Source organism: Podarcis tiliguerta, assembly GCF_965153285.1.
Source record: "Podarcis tiliguerta genome assembly, chromosome: 13".
Lineage (NCBI taxonomy): Eukaryota > Metazoa > Chordata > Lepidosauria > Squamata > Lacertidae > Podarcis > Podarcis tiliguerta.
In genome coordinates this window covers 33616454-33643844 of record NC_139546.1, presented here as the reverse complement: position 1 = coordinate 33643844, position 27391 = coordinate 33616454, and the positions used below count along the sequence as shown (strand labels likewise).

The 27391-nt window shown below is 45.9% G+C and overlaps 2 protein-coding genes across 8 annotated transcripts in view; both read right to left on the bottom strand.

Annotated features, from left to right (window-relative positions):
- Nucleotides 1-739, bottom strand: part of LOC310663518 (voltage-gated potassium channel KCNC1-like) — a 51566-nt gene extending 50827 nt beyond the window's left edge. For all 7 annotated transcript variants that reach the window (XR_014504521.1, XR_014504522.1, XR_014504523.1 and 4 more), the window contains exon 1: nucleotides 378-739. The gene's annotated coding sequence lies outside the window, so the exon portion shown is untranslated. The remainder of the gene's footprint in view (nucleotides 1-377) is intronic.
- A 3594-nt stretch (nucleotides 740-4333) lies between these two features.
- LOC310663533 (cathepsin D-like) lies at nucleotides 4334-25681 on the bottom strand. The gene is made up of 9 exons (XM_083411465.1): nucleotides 25527-25681; nucleotides 19679-19826; nucleotides 19152-19275; nucleotides 16588-16706; nucleotides 13961-14160; nucleotides 11805-11933; nucleotides 8208-8403; nucleotides 7232-7330; nucleotides 4334-6354 (listed from the first exon to the last, which is right to left on the bottom strand). Exons 1-9 carry the CDS (start codon nucleotides 25589-25591, stop codon nucleotides 6103-6105), a joined length of 1332 nt encoding a protein of 443 aa, XP_083267591.1. The 5' UTR covers nucleotides 25592-25681; the 3' UTR covers nucleotides 4334-6102.
- Nucleotides 25682-27391: the final 1710 nt, after the last annotated feature.

Below are 27391 nucleotides of genomic sequence, written 5' to 3'. Positions count from 1 at the left end.
CACACAAATATCCACAAACTGACAGTCATCTTTCTCTCTTACACACACACATACACCCAGACAGACAAATAGCCATCAGAAGCAAGTCTGTCTGTCTGTCTCTTTCTCTCTCTCTCAGCTAGGCTGGCACTAATGAGCAAAATACAAGCACACCAATGTTAACATGCAGCCGGTCACCTCACAGGTGCTGAAACCCCCCCCCTCCTTCTGTCCTATGGTCTCAGTGTTAGGTAAAAGGGGACACTCAATGATCCCCCCTCACCTCCCCCCCACTGCCGCCCCAGGGGAAAACAAAACACCACACAAACACACTATAGATGTACACACACATACACAAACAAACACACACAATGTAGCCACTGAAGGCCCATACTTACCTGCCAAATCAACCCCTTGTGGCTTAATAATAATTTTGAGAGAGATGAAGGAGCAGAGATGGAGGGGGGAATCTTCACCCCCAACCTCCCCCCAACCAAAATTCTTTAAAAAAATCAAAATCAACCAGTGAGGCGAAGACAGAGGCTATAAGAAGCTCCCCCAGCACCTTGAGGGGACTGAGAACCCCTTGAAGCAGAGAGCAGAGGGAGAATGGAGAGGATGATGGGGAGCTTTTTGCTTTTTTTGGTGGGGGGGGGGAGGAAGATGCAGGATGTCGACGAATAGGAGTCAGTCTGTCCGTCTGTCCCCCCCACACACCTTGTGCGTCTCTGCCTCCCGCCCCCCACCCCTGGTCTCCGGATGCAGGCTGCGCCTTCTGGTACTGCGGACCCCGTGATGACATCACTGCCTCTTAAGGTGGAATTTTGGGGCATCTCATGGAACAGTTGCTCTTCCTTCCTTCCTTTTTTTGGGGGGGGGGGGGGAGTAATATACGCAAAGAAAGGTAGTTCAGGATTAGAGCAGCCACAGCTCAATTGCTTCCTAAGAGGCAGCTTCCCATCAAGCGCTGTGCGCGGCATTGGAGGTAAACAAGTGGCGACGAAGGAGCGGGGTCGTGCGTTTGGGGCCATATACGTGTTTCCCTGACACACATAAACAAAGCGAGCCACCCTGGACTCTGTGGAGACCCAGGGAGCAGAGAGGGGTGTTTTTAAAGATGCGCCACCCCCCACTTGAAAACTCAGTATGAAATTCCAAGGCTGGTGGAGGGGGGGAGGACAGGTAAAGATAAATACAGCCACCTTAAAGAAAAGTGGGGCTGAGAGGCTGAGGTGAGTTTGGGAGGGGTATTCCTGAGTCAGCTGAAGGGGATGTGATGGGATTTAGCTGCAGTGGGGAAGAGTTGAATTTAGCCTGGAATGTGTGAAATCTCAAGTGTGTGGGAGGCACGAAATAAGTCTATATTTAGAGGACATGGCACCCCCTGAGCTGTGGCTGGGAAAGGTGGAGCCTCCAAAGAGGAACCACCCTTGGTGTCTTAGATCTCAGGGTGAAATGTATGGACGGGCTTGTTTATTAAGTTTATACCCCTCCTCTCCTCTAAGGAGCTTGAGGTGATGCTTAGCGCCCCCCTCCCAATTTTGCTCACAACAACCTTGCGAGGTAGCTTAAGCTGAGAGAGAGAGAGAGATTGTCACTGGCCCAAGGCCACCCAGCAAGCTTCCAGGCTGTCTCTTCAGTCACTGTCTCTTGGCCTGACCTACCTCACAGGGTTGTTGTGAGGATAAAATGGATGGAGAGCAGAGAACCAAGTGCCCCACTTTGAGCTCCTTGGAGGAAAAGGTGGTATATTAATGTAATAAAAAAATACGTGGCAGAGCCAGGATTTGAACCTGGGTCTCTGCCGTCCTCGTCCAACACTCTAGCCAAGATGGTGCACCTTCTCCTACACGCCAGGTGCATAATTTGATAGGGTGGCTTTGCCTTATTAGTGAACCGCAAGCATATGTACAGTCTAAATTGGCTTGCTGTTTGTGATCAGCTGTCATCCCCATCCCACAACAATAATCCAGGCACTTTTGTGAGGATAAAAATGAGATAAAGATGACTGCAATCTGCCCCAAGCCTCTTGAGACAGATGGGTGGTAATCTGTGGGTCTTTAAAGAGCCATAGATATCTGGCCACTAGTCATGTTCTGTGACCACAGCTACAAACTACAGGAAATGGCTGCAGCTTTCTGGCAGAGAACATGCCCTGCATGCAGAAGGTCCCAATTCTAATTCCTGGCATCTTCAGTAAGGGCAGGAAAAAAGTATTCTGCCTGGAACCCTGGAGAGGTTCTGCCAATCTGTGTAGTTAGCACTGGATGGACCAATGGTCTTGTTTCAGCATATGGCAATTTCCTGTGTTCCTACTGCTATTGAAATAACAACAGCTCCGCCTCTGTTGCTGAGCATGCAGAAGAGACAGTAATGGGAATCTTACCCAGTGTGTCAGGGGTTGTAGACCTGGGAGCTGTAGAGTTTACCAGCACTGTACAGGGAAATGGTGCTACCTGGTGCTGAAGTTGGTTCCTGATTTCACACAGCTTCCTGAATAAAGAATTATTAATATATATGCCCCTGCACTCTAAAATAGTGTTTGGAGGTAGTGAAAGCCAGTGTAGACTTGAGGCAGAGATACATAGGTTCAAATCGCTTCTCCATCATGATGAAGCCATTGGCTGAGGCTGGGCCAGTCAGCATCTCTTAGCCTCAGGGTGGGGAGCCTTTTCCACACTGAGTTCCTTTCTGAGCAACCTCCCAAGGGCCACATGCCGGCCATGGCGGAGCAAGAGGCAAAACTGGGCAGAGCAAAACTGCCTTTGTACAGCAGGCTAGTTTATTCACACACCCAGAAACACCTTTATCTTTACTCCATGCAGGCAATCCTCCTTCTAGAAGGGCTTCTAAGCCAGAGGTCAGCACCATGCCTTGTGGTCGCAAACTCCCTTAAAAATTTGCAATATCTATGATACTGGTTTAAATTAGTTTTAAGTAGCAATTCCCTCTCTGCCAGGAATCATGGGAAATGTAGTTCTGTGGCGCTGGAAAATTCTTGTCATGCTCACCAAGCCACAGTTCCAATGGTTTTTGGGGGGGAGGAAGCTGTGGCATAAAACCAAAATAAAAGATAGTGTAGTATAGGTATACCCCTTACTGGGGTGTTCAGAGATCTAAATATTTTGTTTTGGGACCACAGGAGCCAACTGAAGGAACTGTTCCACTATTTAGAATGTGCTCCAATATCCACCTCCTGTCCTCATTATTAAAACTAACCGCACTCTGTTAAGCTTCCCCTTTTTTAGAAATCAAAAAACATTTTATTTCATCACTGCATTTATAGCCCACCTTTTTCTGCAAGGAGCTCAAGGTGGCGCAAACACTTTCCTCACTCTCCCTTTTATTCTCACAACAACCCTCTCTGGAAGGTTAGGCAGAAAGACAATGACTGGCTCAATATCACTCAGTGGACTTCATGGCTGAGCAGGGATATAAACCCTGGTCTCCCAGGTCCTAGTCCAGCACTCTGGCTTTTGCTTGTCAGCTATACAACATCTGCACCCTTTGAATTCACATTCTTTGCTCGAAATTTAAGAGTATATTTTGCTCCCCAATCCCCTTTTGCCACTCCCATCACCCTTCCCCCCCCCACCAAAAACAAAAAACAAAATTGTGTGATACGAAGGACGGTCCCTGCCCCCATCATTGATGTCAGTCTTCCTCCTTTCAAGCTTGGCGTGCTGTGCAGTTATTATTTAGCCAATTTCCAAAACAAGTGTCAATTATTCTAATTAAACTTGGGAGCCCCTGCGTCTGGTGCGCAGAGTGAATTGTTGGGAGCGCTGGGGAGAGCTGTCTTGTACGGCTGTCAGGCACTGCAGGGACCCACCTGGTATTACAAGACAGCAGCGAAGAGATGCTTTCCGGTGATCAAACAGGGTCTCGCAGAACAAACGAGGCTGTTTAACATGCTGGTATGCGCGTGCGTCCAACTGACAGGGTTTAAAAAATCTCTCTCTTTACCTCATCATCTCTCGCTGTGCCTTTGGGGGCTTTTCAGCTGCTTTTCTTTGTGCAAGGAATAACAGGCAGCCACTGCCACTTTGCAAAAGGCGACCCAGATGATGTTTCTTCCTGCAACTGACACGTGATCAAGGGGCTGGTCCTAAATATTGTACTGCTGTCCTCCTGAATGGCTGCACCCCCTTCATCGGTGTCCCGGAAAACAGTTACCTCCCTCCCCTCCGCCAAGCTACTGTGTAGGTTGTTTGTGCAGTTTGGCTGCCCCTGAGCATATCAATTCACCCTTGTAAGAGCGTATGTCTGAATATAGTATAGCATTATGTGAATTAGACACAGACACACACAGTTGCCAGCCAGGACTTTTCAGTAATCCAAGGCAAAACAGGACTTCTTAAACAAAGGGTGTTTATTTGCGGGGCTGGGAAACAGAACAAGAACACAACTAGAAACATTAGGAAGCAAACACAAAAGCTTAGTAGGCTAACTTAGCTAGAAGAACTCTGACTTTGCTTGGGACGTGAGATGCTATGTCAGGGCAAGAGTCTTAAAAGTTGCAAGAATTCTTAAGAACGTTATCAGTCCCTTTGGGAAGTGCACACTGATGTCATGGAGAAACAAGCCACCCTGCTTGTCCTTCTGTAATGTCCAGAAGGACTTGCCACCAACTCCACATGGATCATCCTCTCCATCGTGCTATGAGCCACTTACGGGCCTGGTCCACGCATTCCCAGCAGCTGTGGAAGTGAGGCATGAGAACTTTATAATGGAACGGCTGAGATTCAGGGGGCAAATACTGATGGATGTTGCGGCCAGGATAGGCTGGCATGCCACAGCAAGTGGGGGCCTGAGAGGAGTGCTGTAGTACTCAGTGAGAGTGTGAAAGCCTCTCTCCCTCCCCTCATCAGTCCCTAGTGCTGCTCCTGGCAAAGTAAATCCAAGCACTCTCCTATGTTAGGTGAGCTTTGATCCTAAGCATAAGCATTTCATATTAATTTCAAAATGCACAAGGGCTTATGAACCATTCTCATGAAGGAGAAAGGAAGGCATTACCCACAAGAGCAGCCTTCCCCAAGGTGATGCCATCCAGATGTTTTGGGCTACATCTCCCATCAGCCTCCACCAGCATTATTAACCCTTTCTGTACTGTAAGTCTCTGCAGCGGCATTTCAAGCTTCTGAAACGATGGTGGCTTTCAAAATCATTTTTATATCGTTGTGTTATTTCCTTCCAGACTTTATTCTTTTATGAATAAATATTACAGTTGCAGCATTGCAATATTTGCACTACTCATATTACAAATGTTAATATTTCAGGAGCAAGAACACTAATACTGAATCCTTATTGGTCACCGCTAAATCGGTGCTAAAGAAAGCAAAGCAATTTTGTGTGTGCGCGCACACACACACAATCGTCTCCAGTACAGTTCCCAAGGGTAGCATTGCTAATTGCACAAAATTAGATTTTCTGTGAATACGCATGTAGGATACTTGTTTGCACATGCATGCATACAGACGCACTCGCAGATCTGGTAACACAGTCCTGATAACCGAGATCTCTGTTTCGCTAGGCATGCCGGAGGCTGAATCTGGGACCTTCTGAGCACAAAGCACAAAGCCTGTGCTATGGGCTCAGAATGTTACATCACCTTAAATATCCAAGGGTGACTCATCAAGCCGTGAGCTATCAAGTCACATGAAGAAAGCATTATCCCCCACCAGCTTGTTGATCCCATTGTCTGAGGCTGTCCTGCTTGCTGTAGCAAACAGGACTCTAAAAGCTGCAATCCCAGCCATACTTCCTTGGAAGAAAGTCCCTCTGACCTCACCGGAATTACTTCTGAGTAGACATGCATAGGATCAGCAAGCTGGGGAGGAGGATGGAAGAGGAGAACTCGGTGGGAGAAGCCCTACACACTTGATATACACAGCAATGTATTTGAAGTTCAAAGGCGACTTTCCAAGGTGCATCATCTTTTCCTCTGCCACCATGAGGATTAGAAACTTGTGTTGTTGCTTTTTTAAAAAGGAGCTGTTCTGAGAAATAGGGCAACTGCAAATCCCATGCTGTGGAACCCCACCCCTGCTGCTATGCAAATACACACACCCCACTTCTCAACCCTGCTGCGTTCCTGAGTTCAGCACTTGGAACACTGGACAGCTAACATCCGGGGGTTGTGGCTGCAGCTGGAGTTGTGCCCTGTGGAGCCGGTGTAGCTGCTACTGCAGCTGTAGTTGCACCGCATATGGTTTGTTTGGAGACAGCTAAGCCAACTTGGTCATTATCTCGGTCAAAGACTGAGTAAAAGCGCCGGAGGAAAACGTCACCCAGGATCCAGAGTGGTCCGGTGGGCTTAGGGATGTCAAGACTCATGAAGCCGCTGAGGCAGACAGTCACTCCTCCTTGGGTTATCTGTGAAGATGGGAGGGAAATGGCACAGTTCAATGAGAGGCCGTCGCAGGAGGCTTACAGGCTTCTAGAGACTTTAGGCAATGCCACTATAGTCCTTTCCCCTGAGTAATTGTCAGTTTGAATATTTCCCCTTTCCCCCATTTTTCTATCTTAAATTCAATTCCCCACACCTCTGCATTATTTAAAGAAAGATCCTCATGAAAATTCATTAGCATTTAGTGGAAATTTCTCCCTGTATTTTCATAGAATCGTAGAATAGTAGATTTGGAAGGGACCCTGAGGATCATCTAGTCCAATGCCCAGCAATGTGCAGCTATTCTCATTTTTGCATGGAAATTTCCCCAACACACACATTTTTGCAAGCAATTTAGCTTGTAATGCATTTTTTTAAAATGTTATTTTCATGAACATGTGCATTTTTATGCTCACTTTCCCCGAATGTAGACATTTATGTATGTATTATTTGGATGGAGAATTGCAGATTTTGAAAGATAGCTGTGTTTGGTCTGCATATTGTTTCAAGAAGTGCAAATTAGGGAGTCGTGTATTAAAATGCTAACCAAATTCCTCCCCCACCTATACTCCTGAACAAGGTGTGGGCTCACTCTCAGTCAGGAATTCTGAGGAACATAGGAAGCCGCCTTATACCGAGCCTGACCCATGGGTTCACTTGGTCAGTATTGTCCAGTCAGACTGACTGTCACTGCCTAGGGTCTAAGGCCCCATCTGCAGTATACACTTAATGCACCATCATACCACTTTAGAGTCATAGAATCACAGAATTGTAAAGTTTGATTGGATCCCAAGGATCATCTTAACCAACCCTCTGCTAAAGCCATCACCATTTCCTCAAAGGTCTTGTGTTGGCCTCTCTTACCTGAAGAACGTAGTCCTTTGGTGTCAGAGCGAAGGGCTTTCCACCGAGATGAAAAGTCACGTTTGGTAGCTCAGGAAGTTTACTGCAATCTATTGCATACTGTGGTGGGGAAAGGGAGAGTGCCATGAGGAAGGGAAGGGGAAGAGACTGGACAGCCATTCTTCTCTTAACACACCTCTTCTATGCTAGGGCATTTACCCCAAACTCCACTCACTCCCACCACCGCGTTTTGCCAGAAGTTGAAGGTACTAGACTCTACAGCAGATGAGGAGCTGTCTCTGAAAATGGCATCCTTGGGATTGCATCTTCTCTCCTTAGCCAAATGCAGCGTGTTGCATCATCACAGGGCAACCTTCCCTGCCAATGGCAGTCAGTGATGTGGAGCAAAGGAGGGAACCCCACAGTTTGATGCTGTTCCTTGTCAAATAACCTCCCCGCAAAAAAACAAGAAAGAACGCTCAACAAACACCAGGCATAGTCTGACCTCCATGCTAAACTTTGTGCAAGCAAATCAGGATGAATGATAAAAAAAACAACAGGTGGTCAGGAAGAGCCCCAGGGTCGGGGAAGGAAGGCAGGTTTTGGCCTCACTGCAAAACTGGCCTCTTAAGTGCAGGACTTTAAGGTGAAAATACTGCAGTAAGATTTCCAATTCATATGGAAGAAAGCAAAAGAATGTTGGGTATACCATTGGAATAGAAACAAAGTCTGCTTCCCGCCTCTGCTGACTCTAGTCACTGAAAATGGCCCTGCATAAACTCACTCCTTCAAGTGCACAACCCTAGCCTGAGTTCTGCTTCCTGGTCACATTTGAGTATGATGGGATATCACACCGACAGATCGACAGCAGAGAGAATAAGCCAATGAAACCAGAACCAAGGGGTGGATTTGTTAATTTGGAAGGCTCTGCATGGAGGTTTTGTTGTTGTTTTGGATGGGTCATTAAAGGGTCCAAGACACGTTGCCTCTTCCTTACCTGTCCTCCCATGATATGTTCAGCCCCAATGGCTTTCTGCAACTCTTTGATTTCATCACTAGACCCTGTGATAAGAGAAGTGCCAGTGTCCACAATGCCTTGGCAACTGTCCTTGCACAACTTCGTTGAATTGTCCTTGTCAAACAGCCTCCACGGCCAACATTTTTCACTCTTGGATTGCTTCTCCACAGTTATCCTACACAGAGGGGAAATGAAAGTGGTTGGCAGCCGTTATTCACGGTGTTTTGGAGGCCTGATGAGAGTTGAGAGGACACATCTGTGGCCAGACAACCAGAAGCTAGTGAGCAGGAGGACTCTGACCACCAAACTCATACACACCGATGAAAGAGCTTGGGATTGGCAGTTTAAGATCTAGTTCTCATCAACAGCAGACGGTGTGGATGAACCTGTGTCTGGACTGTTCCTCTTTCTTCTTTACACACACAAATTGAATAAATAAACCTTCGCACCAAGAAAACTAGCATATCAGGCAGGAAGTGTTGTTAGGGACCTGAGCCCTTGGGTTTTGTTTTGTTTTTTTGCACTGAGCCCCCTGCATAAAAATTGCATGGGCTGTTTCTCTCTATACTGTTACAGTTAAAGACCTTTTAACAGGCCTGGAACATCCCAGGAACTACTGTAGCTGATCTCACGCAGCTATAGTTCCCAGCACTCTTAACAAACTACAGTTCTCAAGGTTCTTCATGACTGTTAAAAGTGGTCTAAGAGTGCTTTAAATGTAGGATATGGATGTGACCTAAAACCTCAACCACCCACAGTTTTAATTTGCCCATCGGCAAAATCTGGGTCATGGGCCTGTGTCCCAAGTCTGTTTTGGACCTAGCAGTGTCCTTGATGTCAGGTTTCCAGCGATTGACTTTTCCCAGAAGGTGCTGTGTGGATTGATTGGAATTTTCCGCTTCCATGCAGCACATCTTTATTCTTATTTATTCATTGAAAACATTTAATTTCCCATCTTTCAGCTTTTTTGCCTCCAGGGCAACCCCTCCACAACAATAACAGAAATAATATCCAAGAGAACACGCAAAGTACAAAAATAGCAGAAACCTCAGGAAACAGGAGCAGCAAGTAAAGTACTGCATATGGGAAAGTTGGTTGAAAATGCAGCAGCACTGCCCTCTTGTGGTTAGTGCTGTTCTTGCAAAACAAACAACCTATTGAATATCTTAAAAAAAACACCGGGACCATCGGTAATGTTGGTAGCATATGGAACTCCAGTCCGGTGTTACACAAGCACTCAAAACTCATGGTTTATAGCTGAGGCTCTGGAAATGGGTTTATAATGGTTGTTAGATTTCAATAATGTATAGCTGATTTCTTGCATTTTTGAAATTTAATTTTATATTTTATTGTAATATTATGCTTTTTTTGCTGCCTTGGGAGGATGTAAATCAGAACAATGGCTTACAAATTACACACACACACACACACACACACACTGATGTGGGGTGAACTCTTTTGCTAGATACTCATACTCTACTATGGTGAGAATACCAAATCTTTATATTGCTACATTTCTAGTCCACCTTCCCTCCAGGTAGCTCAGGCAGTACAGATGATTCCCCTTCACACACACACATGTTACCACTGCAGCAACTCTGCAAGGCAGGCTAGGCTGTGAGATAGTGACTGGCTGGTCCAAAGCCATCCAATGAGCTTCATGACTAAAGTGGGGATTCAAACCCTGGTCACTGAGATCTTAGCCTGACATTCTAATAGCTGCACCATGGTGGCTTTGACCTTGCCAGGGGAAACCAAAAAGGCCATGTACATCCGGTGAAGACATCCCCACCTGCTCTCTGATGTGAACAACACCATGCTAATGCAACTTGAAATGCAGTGGGCGGGAAAATGACCTCATTCCATCACAAGTCCCTAATGTGAACATAATTAGAACACTGCTCTGTAAAGTGGTTGTCTGGAAAAGCCAGACTGAGAGTCAGGTTTAGGGCAAAATCCTATATCTGAATTACACCAGCCCAGCATCCTTAAGGCAGCCTTCCCCAATTGGTGCCTGCAAAAAGTTTAGGACTACAACTCCCATCAGCTCCAACCAGCACTGGCTGATGGGAGTTGTAGTCCAAAACATCTGCCAGGCACCAGGTTGGCAAAGGCTGTGTATCTCCACTGGCAGAGATGAAGCCATGCCAGCAGAACTCCCCAGATGGTCTGGTGGAAAACTCCACCAGGATAGCTGCAACTTGGCATCACTGAGAGGAAAGGACTGCTGTACCCAAGAGGCCAGAGGGTAGAGTGTTTCCTGCATTAGGCTTCACGTTTATTCTTTAAACACAAACATTTCTCATAGATGGCAAATAGAGATATGTGGCCTTGCTTAGAACATCTTTTTCAGGTGGGGGGTATTGCAATCATGCTGAGTAATGGAAATGCAATTATATATTTACTGTTAGGACATTAATTTGGATGGATGCAAGCCTGAATTATCTTATCAAACTCCCAAGCAGCTAAATCTGCCATTTTAGACACCGATGCCACCGAGGAAGGCTGTAAGGTTGAAATATGTTTGACAATTATAACTATTATTCACTGATGACTTGAAGTGCTATTCTCTAGGTCTACACCCAAGTACCATCAGCAAAAGTGTTTTGTTCACTGCATATTCAGGATGTCAGTATTTTTTAAAAATTGATGGTTTGCTGTTTGAATTTTTAAACACTGGTTGTTTTAAATAAAGCAGGAGTTGATTTCTGGTTTATTTGTCTTCTGGAATCCATATTGCCAGCAGCAGGCATGGCATGGGGGGGGGGGAGTGTGTTTGTGTGGCTACAATCAAAAGTGGGTAGAAAAAAACCTTCAACTCTTGCCTTCGTGCAAGAATTTATATTCTGAGAGGATTTCCAGTTTATATATCTGGAACATATTTCTAAAAAATATTTTGTTTGTTTGTTTAGGAAATGTCTTTGGAGTTCAGCAACTCCAAGAATATCTCTGCCAAAAATAAATAAATCCAAATTCGGATTTGGTATACCATCGTGCTTATTAATTGCAATGTGCCAAAGCCTGGAAACCTATATCTGGTGTTAACTATCCAACCTGGGCAACTTTAGAATATACGTATACATCATCTTTGGTGGGTTGGACAATATTAAGATCAAAATATTTGAAAATGCGGGAGACCCTTGAAACAATTAAGTCAGTTAGAAAGAAATGGAATATAATGTCTAATAAAAATAAAATTGATCCACTTTCACATGCTAAATTGACCTTGCGATGAAACCCAGTTATCAAATTGGACAGTTCAATAATGCAGAGCAGAGGCTGGCCCACTGGGGCAAGAGTGGCACTTTACCCAGCAACCTCGGTCTGCCCTCACCCAGCCTTCCCTTGCCAGTACAGGTGGCAGCAGCATTGCCTGTCCGCTTCTTCCTTCTTAGTCTCAGTCTTCCCACGCAACAAAAGGCTTTCTTATTCCAGCATGTGTTCTGAGGTAGCGTTCAGTTCTATGGCGGCTTTTAATTGTTTTGTTTTTATGTGCGCCATCTTGGAAACGTGAATGACTAAGCGGTACATAAATCTATCCCAGAAACAGATCAGGAAATAAATGGCGGCACTCACTTGTCTATCTTGATCTGCCAGTAAGCCTTGCGTGACACTGGGATGTAGTGGAGCTTCCCTTCATAGGCATCGTGGTTGATATCTCCGAAAACCACTTCGCCACCGTTGTTCTCATAGCCGCCGTCAGTGCTAGGAGAAGAATCAGAAGGGTCAAAAAGCTCTTCTTCTGAGGAGCAACAATGGGTATGTGTGTGGAGCAGGCAAGCAAGAGAAAAGGATATTTTATTTACTTAACAAAACTTGTGAGCCACCTAACAGGGCTGGGGAGGGACCCTCACACCTCTAAGTGGTTGAATAAACATTGGCATAAATGTATAGATTGCCTCTGGGCAACCTAAGTCCACATTCATACCTTTAAAGCACTATGATACCACCTGAAACGGTCATGGCTTCCCCCAAGGAATTCTGGGAGCTGAGGATTGCCAGGAGACCCCTGTTCCCTTCCTGCAGCTACAGTTCTCAGAGTGGTTCAAAGGGAACACTTGGAATTGCAAACGGTCACTCAAATCCATGATGTTCTTTTAATCTTGTTCCTTTGATAAGCTTCACCTGCCAATTTCTGCATGTTGAATTTCTGTTAAAGGGTACAGGAGCAGGTCAGGCCATCCCAGCCCCTGGTCAGTTGGCAACCCTGCCTCGTGGATAATGGACTCTGATGAGCAATGGCTGCTTCATGCTCCTCTAACATGTCACATCCATCACCAGGTGGGGTCTCAAAGGGACAATTTGAATCTGAACAAATTGTGGCTTGCGCTTTAGTGCTGACTGAGAAAGGTTTCTGAGAGGCTCTTGGCTGGCAGAAATAGCTGTTTAAGATCTTGATGGTATGGGCAGACACTGCCTTGGGGCTAGGAATGATTGACCATGGCCTCCGGGTAGAGTAGCCACCTGGCGTGATTCTTCATCACCTACTGAACCTGTATAGCTGTAAATACGGTACATAGGAAGCTGCCATACTGAGTCAGAGCAAAGGCTAAACATGCTCAGTATTGTCTCTAGGAACCGGGAGCAGCTACCCAAAATTTCAGACAAGAGCTCTGCCTGGAAATGCTAGCAATTGAACTTGGGACCTTTTGAGCTCAACAATTGTTCAACAGCAAGGACACTACCAAAACAATGTTATTTTCCAGTACTCTGTCACCAAAAAGAAGCAGACCCAGTAAAGCTGTCATGTTACATGAAACACCAGAGTGATGGAACCACCTGCCATTAGATGAGGAACAACCGAGAATGCACAGAAAATATCCACATCATCCCACTCATCTACCTATAATGTGTGATGGTATCCACCCAGAATATATACATGGCAGGATGTACTGAACTCCACCTGGCAATCAACATTCTCTTTAATTGTATTGTATACACAGAGGCATTTCAGAATCCTAAACCAGTCTTTGTGAGTCACTGAAAAGAAGAATGTTATGCCAACTGGAAAACTGACAGCCCAGATTCCTGCATAAAAAGATGTCACCCAGAGCTACCCTGCTGCAACAAGATGACTCATCGGCTCAAAGTACCTCTTAATAGCTTACTTAGGCCAGAGGTTGCCAACCTTTTCGGGCCAGTGGATGCATTTGGAATTCTGATAATTCAGTGCCAGTCACAAAATGGCTGCCATGGGGTGTGTCAAGTAAGACAAAATGGTGGCCACATTTAGAAGAGCAAAAAGGAGCAGGCATGTTCCCCACCCCCCATCAATGTGGAAAAGGCACCAACATTGGACACCACTGCGCTTGCTAAGAGAAGCTCTTTGTTCTTCTCTTCTATTGAGAATGGAGTGTGCCTAATCCTAACATCCAATGACATGTGAGCATATTTTTGAGGGCATGTTCAGTGTAGGAAAGATTGAGTCAATGCAAACAGCAGCTGAGAAGGAAAAGCAAATAGTTTCTCATGCATTGTAAATTTTTGCCCTTGGAGATGGTTTGGAAACTTCAGTTGGTCCAGAATAGGGCAGCAAGATTAATTGGGACTCGATGGTATGATCCTATTATGCCAGAGCTTCGTTAACAGCTACATTAGTCATGCCAATTAATTCCAACGAGTCTACTCTGATTGTGGCTAACATTGGATGCATCTCTAAAGGAATGCATTGGGACTTAGGAAGGGTAAGACTGAGATGAGAGAAAGGAGGAGGTAACATGAAGGATTCCTACTTGCAGAGGTGGAAGGAGAATACGTTCTTCTTAAGCAGCTTATTCTTCATCATGTTATCAAAGGGTGGGGTGATATTGTTGACTGAGATGCTGGGATACCCCAGCCCCATGATGCCATCAAACTTTGCAGCTACAAAAACCAAACCTGGCAGATCTGTAGCCTCGGCAAATGTCTGGTTCTGAATGCTTAAGTTGCCAATCTGAGGAGAGAGAAGGGAAGCATCATGTCTTCTGCTCCATCGACCAGATACTCACATATCTCTGAATTAGAAAAACCCGATACCCACTACAACGCTCAGTTTTGAAGGACCAAGGCTTTAGCATCCCCTTGCTGCATCTTTAAGCCTAGAGCTCTGTCCCTGAATACCTGTGTGGTATCACCTGTCTTTCTTCCTTCAGATCCAGTGCTTACTTTCTAGTAGAAGAGAAACTGGGATTCAGCTGTAGCTGGGTTGCGTTGTAACAGGAGACAGTAGTTTCCCACTATGTGAATGAATCATGGCAAGCCATTGGGTTGTGTGCTCCCCCTCCTTCTCTTTCATGAACCAGAGGAAGAGATCAGAAATTATAATCTGGTAAACTATAGTGAAGGTAAGCCAGGATCAAACTGCAGTTTCAGATGTTGGCATGTTCCGAAACATAGTTTAAGCAAACCACAGTTCCTCTCTCCAAAAGCAGAGGTAGCTATCTTGAAATATGCTCTGCTCTTAGGATTTGCTTAGGCAATATCGCAAAGTGCTACATTCATGTAATGATGCTGTATATATATATAAATTGCCATGATGAATGTCTGAATAATTTTAATTAAGGTTCATAGCCACTGCAAGATTTTTAGTTGATTAGTCATGTAACTTTGTAATCCATCAATATAATTTAAATAAGTTTGCCTATTTTCAAAACATCTCTCAAAGTGCCTTCTGGAGGATGTTGGAGTAGTAGGCCTTAGACAATTTACAGTTTAACAAACAGAAGCTGTCAGAGGTTACACTGGAAGGAAAGCCTATCTCACTTTTCTCATCCCTTCCAAAGGTAAACACAAACACTTCAGACTCATCCTCAGTAATGAATCAGCTAAAGCCCATTGGTCATGAGCAGCTCTCAGCGGGGCTGGCTTGGATGCCCAAGATGTCCTGGGCATAGTAATAGTAATAATAAATAATAATAATAATAATAATAATAATAATAATAAATTTCTACCCTGCCTATCACTCTGGGCGGCTTTCAACAGAACATTAAAAACAGAACAAAACTTCAAACATTAAAAACTTCCCTAAACAGGGCTGCCTTCAGAAAGCCATGGCTCGGTGGTAGAGCATCTGCATTGCATGCAGGTTTGATCCCTGGCATCTCCAGGTAGGCCTGAGATTATCTGAGATTAGCCCTAGAGAGCCACTATCAGTCAGCATAGATAATAATGAGCTAGGTGGACCAATGGTGTGACCAGGTGCGCCAACTCTATAGGGCCAGGGAGTCTTCCTCGGTATATGTTGGCAAGGGGCCAGGCCCTCTCAGTGTTGAGGGGGTGGAGGAAGGCTTCTCCTGGACACAAGAGAGGAGGAGCCACTGGCCACTGAAGCCAGGCTGCGCTTGGCTCCACACTTCGTCTCCCCCTGACGATGTGACGTCATGCGTTCATCGTGCATCACACACACCTGACGTCCCACGTGTTGGGCGCCCTCAACCTCGGGCGCAAGGTTGTGCCTCTGGGTCTGACTCAGCATAAGGCAGCTTCCCAAGTTCCCTTGCATTTACAGTGATGCATGTTTAGTAGGTAGTGAAGGGGCCTGGCAGCTGGCCACTCCACCCTGTAGGCCACAGACAACCAGTTCTTAAGCCTTTGTTTACATGTTTGCGCAGCAAAGTCAAAATACCTTCAGCCTCACTCAGAGATTTAGGGTGCAATCCCTGTACCAGAGTTATGGAAAGCTGAAGGGCTACAGGATTTGGCGGAAGCCCAGTTATGCCTGTGGTACTCGAGAGGCATTGCTGGCACAAAAAAATGCACTTACCACACAGAAGGTACACAGAGGCCTAAGCCATGGTGAGCTTTTCAAGAACGCTATGAAAACCTAGTTGGTTGTGTCAGCCTCACAGTTATTCAGGGGTAAAGGATAAAGGCTGTGTGGGTTTTTGTGTTTTTTCAAAATGTCATTCACAATAGTCAAAAGGCAAAAATAGAAGCAGTGGTTTACTGGGATCAGGGGCCAGAACAGGGCCAGAACTGTCCCTGGCAAACAACAACAACAGCTGGAACCTTCATATATGTATATAACATTTTAAAACATTAGTCTCTTCATCACTTTCACAACCAAAGGGCCATGGTCTCCACCATTTAATAAAAAGGAGTGCAAATTTCCCAGGCACAACTCCCTCTCTCTTAGAAGCTATCACAGAGGTGTGTGAACTTGTGGGCCGATGCTGGTGATTCGGTGTGAAGGAAAAGACACCCTGCATGCTTGGGTGCTTTCCCCCATCCTCCATCCCCTCCCCATGATAACTTCCAGGGCTGACCTGGCACTGGAGTCACGTTCTGAAGGTAAATCATACAGAAATCTTCCCTCCCCCACTGGTTAAGCTTATTCTGCCTCTTGGAGAAGAACCCAGGCATCTGATCCCCCTGTACTCACCCTCAGAACATCCTCGCTCAAGAATCCTTTGAGACTCCCGCTTCCATAGTGAATGGCAAATTTGGCTTTGTTGGCCTTGTGAGTCAAGGAGAAAAAGCCCCGGTAGTGACTGTGTACCCCTGAGGAGAGAGAAAGCAGCTGTCTGTGTGGTGGCAGGATAAGGGTTGGTTTCAACTCTAGTGCTTCTAGCTCCCAGGAACATTTTATTAAAAATATTGTTGTTATTACCATCATCATCAAAGCTTATGGTTTCCTTAGCAGCAGCTACCTTACAGGTGACACTGTCCTGTTACTATTCAACAATTGCACAATCTTTTATTGAGATCAAGACGAGTATAAAGCCCTTCCTCCCTAAGGCTGCACAGCAAGGATGGGGAATCTCAGGTCAAGTGAGGCCACCTAGGGATACTTGTGTGGCCTGCCAGTCTGTTATTCCCCAAGCCTCCACCTGACATCATCTGGTGTCAGGTGTGAGGTAAGCAAAGCTAGGGTTCCAAAGGAACGACAGGGAGCCTTAGAGTTATGATGCTCTGGTGGTTCATCTGCAAGTGGGGTTGGGCACCTTTTAAAGTGGTCACCAAATACCAAGCCTCACCGGAATCACTTCCACCCAGGAGCCAAATTCAACCTGCAGCTGCCAACAGTGGCGTAGCGTGGGTTGTCAGCACCCGGGGCAAGGCAAGTAATTTGCACCCCCTAACCCGTGGATTTACGCCCCCTAACCCGTGGATTTGCGCCCCTAACCCTAACCCCCAGATGTTGCGCCCGGTGCGGCCGGCCCCCCCTGCACCCCCCATGCTACGCCACTGGCTGCCAAGGTTCCTGCTGAAAGCCCAAAGGCAAGCCCTGCTTTTGGCAGGAATCTTTGGCTTGAATTTGAGCTGGGGCTTACAAGGGGCGAGCCAGTGCAGCAGAAGTTTGAATTCAACCCAGGAGTGCCAAGGAAGATGAATGCACTCCCGATTCTTCCTTTAAAGCAGAATTGCTTGATGTGGTATGATGTCAGGTGACTGGCAGCTGGCCGGCCCAGCCCTCTGGCCAAAAATAGCCAGTGGAGGGTGGGGCAGTGGCCACATCCACTTCTTCACTCGTGCTCTAGAACACTGGTAACGGCAACACTTTGAGGAGAGGGTGAAGCGTAGCCTAGCACCAACTTCACCCATAACCCTTACTTACAGTGGGCTGCCACCAAGTTCTCTTGTCTCAGGCGGAACCAGTGTAGGGCCATATAAATCTTATACCAGCTTCTCAAGTCATCCACAACAGGGGCCTGGTTGGCATCTCTTGGGAGGCTAGATTTGGCCTCATTACTATCTCTGACCCTAGTATTTTTCTATTTATTTATTTAGGGAACCGTCATTTGGTGCAAGACAATCAGGACAGTGTTTATTCTGGGCTGCTTCCAGAATACTTCTTTCAATTTCCCATTGTTCCAGTCTTAAATTTGGTTCTATACATTTCTGCAGCCATTTGCAATGTTTAGAAAAACAAAACATCCACATGAAAATAATTCAGCATTTTAGTGCAAAGGTCTCCTAAATAACCACCTATTTGTATGTGGTGTTGATTCATGTGCACATTTCTGTAAGCATTTTTCCAAATATAATGCACCTGAATATGGTGTGTGTGTGTGTGTGTGTGTGTGTGTGTGTATTTCCCCCTATCACACGTTTTTTGTAAACACTGTTTGGTGGGAGAGTTGCATCACAACATTTGGAGAAATGGAAATTTTGAAAGGATGGCTCTGTTTCAGTTCTCATATTGTTTCAGAAGGGGCAGATTTGACCGATTTGGCTTCAAATGCGAACTGAATCAGATTTCTCCCCCACCCCTCTTCCAGGCTGATGCCCTGAGCATGAATAAGCCATTTCTCTTCTCCCAGAAGCGACAAGGAGAATTGTAACTGACTTTCCACACTACCATGGGTACAGTATCGTTTTCTGTGTGTTTCTGCTGCTATGCTACATCCCCACCACTAGTGGGCATTGTGACAGAGCAGCTGTGCGTGAATAAAGAGAAGATTCAGTTTGCCTGAGTGATTTCAAGCTATATATAAATACTTATATCGCTGATTAATTTAGCACTGAAAGCTCATTTATGTAAGTGTGATTGTGCATTGCTACCCAAGAAATATATATATTTTTAAAAGTTTGTTTTTGATCAGAAGTGCATATGGGAAGTGTTTAATTAGAAGGAAAATGTTTGTAATGACAGCTTTGCTCCTTTGCTAGCAGAAGGGATAGCAAAACAAACCATAAATCCTAGTTTGAACAGAAAACAAAGCCAAGCATCAATGGCTTGCCAGTGTTGCTCCTGTTACAGGAGGAGCAGCTATGCAATGCAGGAATCTTTTGCCTGACGTAGGGCTTGAAGCCATGAGCCTGAGATTTAAGAGTCTCATGCTCTACTGACTGAGCTACAAGGCAACAAGAATGTTGTATAGTTGTGTTTTCAGGTTTTTATCAGCTGTTTGTTAGACTTGGTTTTAGTGTTTGGTTGCTCTTGTGGGTTTGCTTGGGGTCACTTTTGTGAGGAAAGCCAATAAGAATAAATAATAAACTTACAGCATGCCAGGTGAAACAGGCAACATTTGGAGGAGGGCACCCACAAATTGGACGAACCAGTATCAAAGACAACATTGAAGCACTGTTCTGGGGTTCCAATGCAGATCTGTCCATAGTATTGTGCCTAGGGTAGAATGGGGAAGGAAGGGGTCAACACAGAATTCCCAAAATGGCCTCCCATTTCCCAGGGCTGGTGCCAGGTTTGACAGGGGGGCTGTACAAGGCGCCATCAATCTTAGCTTCTGTCCATACCCTAGGGAAGGTGAGTGGGCACTACTGGGGGGTTGTTCCACTAGGGCAAATGGGACATTGCTCCCCCCACAAGCTCGGCCTACCCCCACCATTTGGGGGTCTGGGGGCATGGCCCATCAGCTTCCTCCCCCTCAGAAATCAGCAGAGAGGAGAATGGGGATAAAACTAGAATTAATTGGTGTCTGTCAGGTGCTTTGCCTCTGCCTCCTGTTGGGCTCCCTGCCTTCTGCCCTTCCTGTCCCAATGGGCACCATCTGCCACTCGTGGGCACTTACATCCATGTAGTTGTGCAGACGTTGGCGGGCGACAGAACCTTCCGAGGATGACCCAGACCTGACTTTTCCTCGTCTTAACAAGTCAGCGATGGGGAGGCCTGAGCGGCCAAACCGGCTTCGGACTGAGGGGAACTTCTGCAACGGGATCCTGCCAAGGAGAGGAAAATAAACAGAGGAGAGTTGTCAGGAGGAATGCATTATGAGGACCAGCCCTTTCATTAGACCAGGCAACCTAAGGTCCATGGGCCGGATGCGGCCTAATCGCCTTCTCAATCTGGCCCGCGAACAGTCCAGGAACCAGCGTGTTTTTACATGAGTAGAATGTGTGCTTTTATTTAAAATGCATCTCTGGGTTATTTGTGGGGCATAGGAATTTGTTCATATTCCCCCCCCAAAAAAAAAATATAGTCCAGCTCACCACATGGTCTGAGGGACGGTGGACCGGCCCACAGCTGAAAAAGATTGCTGACCCCTGTGTTAGACAGTGAGGTGGCTGCCTCAGGCAGCAGGTTTTAGGTGCAATGAAAGGGAAACCAAGTGTTTTGTTTACTACTATTATTTAAATATTGTATTGGTACTGCCAGGGCCCTCAGATTTGTGCTTGTGGGATTTTCAGGTGCCAAAATAACCCTACATTTCAAGCACTGTTATGGCTTCCAGTGAAGAATCCTGGAAATTGTTAAGGGTGCTGACCCTCCCAGACCTAGAATGCCCAGTACCCTTAACAAACTACAGTTCCCAAGGTTCTCCATGACTCCATGGTGTAAGGGTGGATTAAATGCATGGTGTGGATGTGACCTCAGTTACACAAACCTAAGGCTTCGTTGCAGTGAAGTACAGGAGCTAAGTGCTCAAATTACAGGGGGAGAGGGACCTTTTCCCCCTTACTGTTTTGTCTCAGACCCTAATTATTGTTTTTAGAAGACTATGGGGGGTAAAATCTGAAGGAGTTAGTTGAGGAGGGAGGTTTATAGATTTAATTATGGGACAATTTTCCTGCATAATGTTCCAGTATGCACTTGAATCACTTTTGCAAAATACCAACCACCTGGAGGCACCTGAGATTTGCACAAGTAAAGTGGATTAAAGCGCTCTATTGCCCTAGTGCAACACATCCATTTTGGTTTTGGTTTAGGAAAGTGATGTGAACATGTATTGAAACACGTAGAAAGGACAAATGAATAATGGGAAGACATATAAAAACCCTGCTAGCAAATTAAGACGAATGCAGGATGAATATTCAGTGTTGTATAATTGCCTGGTGAAATCAGAACTACTCAAACAAGATTTGACATGGGATGCTTCCAGATTGTTGCTATGTTCTGGTGGGATTCAGTCACATACTGGCAAATTCTCAATGCCCAGTTATAGTTGATTGGGAGGTTTTGCACAACAAACCCGCTTCCCCAAAATATCAAACTTTTTGCCATAATGAAAGTGACAGGGAAATGTGGGAAATTACAATCAAATATAACTAGCAATCATAGGGCTAGTTAAGACCGCAGAATTGCTATATTCGGCTGCTGGTCATTCCCCTCACATGGGAAAAGAGCAAACAATGTGAACTCTCTGAAATAGGATGTGCATGAGCTTGCTCGCTACAAGTTCAGACCGCATGCTTAGAGCTATTTCACTATATTTTGTACCCCAAGATTCCTGGCTGTGTTCACTTGCTGCTGTATGGATAGATTCATGAACCTGACCTTTGGAATGTTGTACGTAAAGCATTTTAAAACTTACTAAGGTGTGTGGTCTGATCAACTCTAAGTGGGATAGAAATGTGGAAGCTCTGGTAGTGGACTTAACGGGATATTAAAAGGTTTAACACTGTAAATTCCCACGCTACACTATTGCTTGCTTTTGTGCCTTTTTAAACACTGCCGGGGGCTTTTTCTTGCTGGAGAGTATGTTTAGCCCTGAGCTTTGGATCTAGGGATCTGGCCAAGTATTTCATGAATTACCCGACACTAGTGATCTATAACTATTCCCCCCTCGCCCCGCCCCCACAGGAAAAGTGTGGGATAACAATTGCTTTGATGCAATGTCATCTAACCACACCATAAACAAATGGTAATGAATCATCATTAATCAGCCAATGTCATCTGCAAGCCAGTCAGGATGAACGCTCAATAAACAGGTGGCCTGGAAATGCCCCATGTCTAACCACCATATAAGCTTTGTGCTGGCAAATCTGGATGAATGCTGAATATAAATGCTGAATATAAAGGTCACCGGGAGGAGCTGAGGCTGATGGGACTTTTAGTCCAGCAACATTTGGAGAGCCACACAGGTCCGTCTGTCCTCCCCTCCCCCCCCCCCATTTCCTGTGGTGGGTAGTTGGTGATGAGGAAGCACTTGGCCAAACAAAAACAGACTTCAGACACTAGCTATGGGGCCCAGGTCTAGGATGCCTGGGTTAGTTGGGAAAGGAATGGAATTAATTATTTGGGAAAGGAGGGGGGTGTTTGCAATTTTTGTGCAAACTTGTGTCATAGGTCTGTGCTCTGAGTCCTTTAAAAACATACAACAGCCCTGTTGGACTCCAGCTACCATCAACCCCAGCCAGCATGGGCAAGGAGGCCTGCCCATACCACACATCTCAAGCACTCTTACACTATTTTACAGCTTCCTCCAAATAATTCTGGGAAGTGTAGTTTGTTAAGGGTGTAAAGAGTGGTTGGGAGACCCCCTCGCAGAGCTACGACTCCCAACACCTTTAACAATTTCCGATATTATTGGGGGGAGGGGGAGCCATGACTGTTCAAGTGGTGTAAGAGTTCTTTAAGTGAACAATGTGGGATATGGCCTGGTCCAGCAACACTGGGAGGGTCACAAATTCTGCATTCCCGCATTTAAGAATGGCCCTGGGTTATTTTAGAAGGGAGAGGGTGTCTATGGGGTGACAGCAGTACTGAGCCAGAAACTGGTAGGGCACGTAAAATGGCCCCCTTTTTTTCCTAGCCACACTAGTGCAAATAAAATAAATAATAATAATAATACCCCTGCTCTTCCAAAAGCACGCAGAGCAAAATGTAGTACTGTAGAATCCTATTTCTGTGACTGGCAGAAGTTGGCGAAAATTTTGCTGGCTCATTATCAACCTCAATAAAGTTCTATTTTACACACACACACACACACACACACACACACTCAGTATATATGTCTGTCTTCAAAAAAAACTAGAAGACAAATAAAATGCTGCCAGATCTCTGCGTTCAGGACAGGGCAGGTAAGAGTCATGCAGAGCATAACGCCCACCAAGTTCTTCCGGGATAATCCCATTTTCTTGCCAGGGAAAACTCCCCACCCACTGGGTTCCAGGTAGTCATCTGAGTCCTATGCAAAAGAGGGAGGTGATCCCTGCCATGTGGTTATGGAAGAGGCAGGGAAGCACATCTTCTCCAGGGGCTGCCTCCTGCCAGCTCCGATTCCAACCCCAGGTGAAGGGCTGGCCTCACCACCCCAGCGCACATGTCCTGCCCTGCCTGTTGATGAGCAGCGCAGCATATCTGTAATTATCTCCCTTGCCCATCCCTCCTACCTACAGCTGGGTGATGGCCAAGTATCGGTGTCATAATTACAGGGGCCTTCTTAACGAGGGCTGCTCTCAGGTGTTTTGTTTTGCTCTTTGGCTAATGTATTCCTACATGGGCTGGGAGGCGGAAGGATGTTGGCTCAGCAGAATGGAGCGCTGAGCACTGAGGCCGAGCACCTTGCGCACTATCCCTGAGGTCTTGCTAGGGACAGACACAAGTTCAAAAGGCAATGTTTCCCCAGGTATGGAGCTGGAGCATGAGGAAAGCTTCTCCTGTTGAATTTTTGCCTGTAATTCAGCACAGCAGTCTTCAGGAGGGAAAAAAGGGTGTGGGAACCTTGTTTTCAGCATAACCTTGCCTGCCGCTATCATTTAATCCAAACCTTTATTCCTGAGAATCCTGGAGTTCTAAGCCTGGCTCTTAATGTTGCTGCTGCATTTCACAAGGTCTTCCTCCTTTCGCAAAACAACCTGCCTTCTTTCTCCCTCATCACCTCTCAGGGGCCCATCGCCCTCTGCTTCAACCTGCTGGTTTGCAATCCCAAGAGATTTCTGATCTTCCATTCTAACCACTAGTCCCTTCTCCCTTCCCAGTCTGTAGTGGAAAACCATAGTGAGTCGCTCTTCTCTTGCACAAGAACATAGGAATCTGACTGATACTAAGCCAGGCCATTGGTCCATCTAGCTGGGTACTGACTGGCAGAGGCTCTCCAGGCTGGGGACCAGGGATGCCAACTTGAATAAAATATTTGGGATGTGTGTGCCAGATAAACCCTGCCTCCAATCCTAGCAACAGAGGTACCTAGTGCTGGTGAAGGTTTATTCCCCTACCCCCCTTTTTATCCCCCAAATAGCTCTCTGAGGGTGACTGGTGATTGGTCCTTGGCTACTCTGAATTATTAAAGCTAAAAGGGACTTGAATCTAACTCTTCAAAATCCCCAAATTTCTATGCACCTTGTTGCCTCCTCCCCCTCCCTCCTGCCTAAAATCAACGAGGGTTGGCTGCAAAATTGTGCATTTGCCTGCTTGGGCATATTTTTTTAGGACCCACCTTATTTCTGCAACAGTAAGTTGTCTTAAATTGCTTTTAAATATTTTGATTGTTGTAACCTGCCCTGGGACCTTGGGGTAAAGGGTGAATTAACAACAACAGCAACCTATGCTGGCTGTTTAGCTGTGATAATCAACATTCATTCATTCATTCATTCATTCATTCATTCAACAACAGCAACAACAATGGGTGTGGAGCTTTACCCTCCAAGTCATCTGAATTAGGTGCTCCTAGTTTAATTTTCAGAAATGATAATCAACTGGGAACTGCTTCCTCACTTGTTGTAATAGAACTCCATAAACCTGCCCAGTTTGCGCTCGCGCGCTCTCTCTCTCTCTCCTCCAATCGCAAGGAACAATGTAGGAGGTTTTTGCCCAATCCCAGCTCTCTTGCCATCAAGCAACCTTTTTATAAGTTTGTTTACAGGGCTTGTCGGGAAGTCCGAACATGGAAAAGAAGGAAAGGTAGCAATGCCCATCAACTCTGGTATCAAATATTTTATTGTGGGGGCTGAAGGGACCTAAGCCTATAGGAGTTGGTGCCTATGCTGAGGACATTCCCAGACCTAACTGGAGGTGCCAGGAACTGAACCTGGAACATCCCCATGCAAGAAGAAGAAGAGCTGTAGCTCTGCGGTAGAGCACCTGCTTTTCATGTAGAAGGTCCCAGGTTCAATTCCTGGCATCTCCAGGCTGTGCTGGGAGAGGTACTCTGAAACTCCGGAGAGTGACTGCCAGGCAGTGAACACAATACTGAGCCGGGTGGACCAATTGTCTGACCCAGGGCTCGTCCACACTTCTGTTAGTGCTGTGCCTAGAAAGTGCAGGTCTGAGCAGCTTTCCTCCTGCCCTCCTCCTTTCCAAGGGAGAGCCCACTCTTTAGTGATAAATCAGAACAAATGGCAATCCGGGGAAAACCCAAATTGCCATTTGCTCCGATTGCACCCTAAAGATTCCCCCAGGGGGAACAGTGAGAAAAAAGTAGTGCGGATAAGCCCTCAGTATTCCACAGCTCCCTATGTTCTACTAAAACTGAGCTGTCTCTTTGCCTTCCACTCGACTGTATGCCTCTTTCAGGAAACTCAAGCTACCCATTGCACTAGCTGATGCTTCAAATTAAGCTGTGTTGTCCCATCATCTCCTGGAGGTCTAGCATCCCTGACCCACTCAAAACTGTCGCTCCACATAGGAATCCTAGCTACTGGAATACCCCACTAACCTCTCCTACCATGGAGCTTAAGAAACATCTCGCTTTCTCTCACCTCATCATCCCTTGAGCCCCAACCGCCAGCAGCAGCAGCAGCATGACACAGAACCGGCCTCCCATCTTCAACTGGTCCTTTTGCAACCTCCAGCGGTGTTTCCTTCTGTCTTGGAGGCACCCGGTTTACTTGTCTCAGGGGTGGACTAGATGTATATCTGGACCGGCTGGGTAGCAGCACAGTGAGTGCCTCGCCCATTGGTCTCAGGAATGCTAGCTGTAGATCCTGATTGGTTAAGAAGGCAGTTATTTCCTGCAATTATTGGGGTTCGTGGTTCCAATAGGTTCATCCTGCAATTATTCCATGCACTCATGGAGACAAATTGTTCTGATTGGCTAAGTGCACCTGGGATGAGGGTTTCACCTGAAGGAGGAGGAATGTTGGATTTCTAGGGTTCAGAATCTGATTTGCTGTGTGGAAGAAGTCACCTCCTGGGTAGTTTGTGGGCTTCTGTTGATGATTGGCTAGCATCCCCAGTGGTTCAGCTCTTCATAGACTGGGAAATCTTAAGGTAGACCAACAAAATAGCCCCCAAAGTCATCAAACAGCCAGGGCAGTTGTGGACATCTTCCTTGTGATTCTCATTAATTACATACCCCATCATTTGGTCTCAGTGGGGCAGAGCTTGGAAATTCCCCTTTTCCCCCTTGGTCATGGATTTGGAAAACATTTTTAAAAAACACACATCAGCCCCAACATTCCCCTCTGATTTGCCTCAGACTGAGGAGAAGCAGCCAAAAGGTGTCCAAGTCCATGCAATCATCCTTTTAGAGTTGGGGGGGAAAGCATCTGAGCTCAATCTGGTGTGTCACGACCTGCCCTTTAAAGACAAACCAGAAATTATGGTGTATTCATAAGAGCAGTCCTGAAAAAGCAGAATTGATCAGGTTGGAATGAAAGGATTACAGTGCAGACCTTACCTGCCAACTTAATGGAGCAGCGCTGTGACAGCTGCACTTGCTGCCATAGCACTGCTTTGGTAAGCAAGCCAGAACCAGGACTGCCTCGGAAGTAATGGCTTTTTCATTGGTTGAACAGGCAGCTGTCTGAATCTTTTTTAAAAATAATCTCCACAGCCCAGAAGAGGTTCTAGCCACATGGCAACCTTCCTCTGCCAATGTCTCTGAAACCTCACCTGAATGGCCACCCTCACCCTTTCTCCCTCTAAACCAGAGCTTTCCAAACTTTTCATGTTGGTGACACACTTTTTAGACATGCATCATTTTGTGACACAGTAATTCAGCTTTACTAGCAAACCGGAGGGTAAACTAATTCCTTTCCAGCCCCGGGAGAAGCGCAGGGTGTTCGCACGACACACCTACACACTACAGACGACACACTGATGTGTCACGACACACAATTTGGAAAGCTCTGCTCTGAACCATTTATAAAACTCAGCAGTGTGGCCTCAGACAACAAAGTCCATCCATGAATTTACTGAGTCATGCTTGGGGTGTGACAGCGGCAGATCTTCTGGTGGCAGAGCTTAGGGTGCCATTAAAAGGCAACACACTGTCAATTATTTAGTTTATCACTGTTTTTACCTTTGGAATTTTCTACCTCAGATGCCAAATCAGGTCATGCCATCTCTGCCCGAGCAACTTATTGTCTCTCAGTTTTCATTTCCCATGTATGTAAAATGGGAATAATAGCTCTCTCTCTCTCTCTCTCTCTCACACACACACAACTGTGTTCATGAGTTAGGAAATGTTTTCCCTCAGGTTTTATTTTGCACCAAAGCTCACCATCACTGAGTCCCAAAGGTGTGTTTTCATGTTGGATCATGGAAATAACAATGCCTCTAAGCATGTGCAGAAAGACATTTGCTATGTAACATTTTTATCAATAGTAATGAAAGCCTGCTC

Bases quoted from the DNA above. Each gene is read 5' to 3' on its own strand.
- LOC310663533 (XM_083411465.1), bottom strand. From the start codon at position 25,591: ATGGGAGGCCGGTTCTGTGTCATGCTGCTGCTGCTGCTGGCGGTTGGG. The intron at 19,827-25,526 runs GTGAGAGAAAGC...TCTCCTTGGCAG, and splicing joins GGGGCTCAAGGGATGATGAG to GATCCCGTTGCAGAAGTTCC. The intron at 19,276-19,678 runs GTAAGTGCCCAC...ATTCTACCCTAG, and splicing joins GTCTGCACAACTACATGGAT to GCACAATACTATGGACAGAT.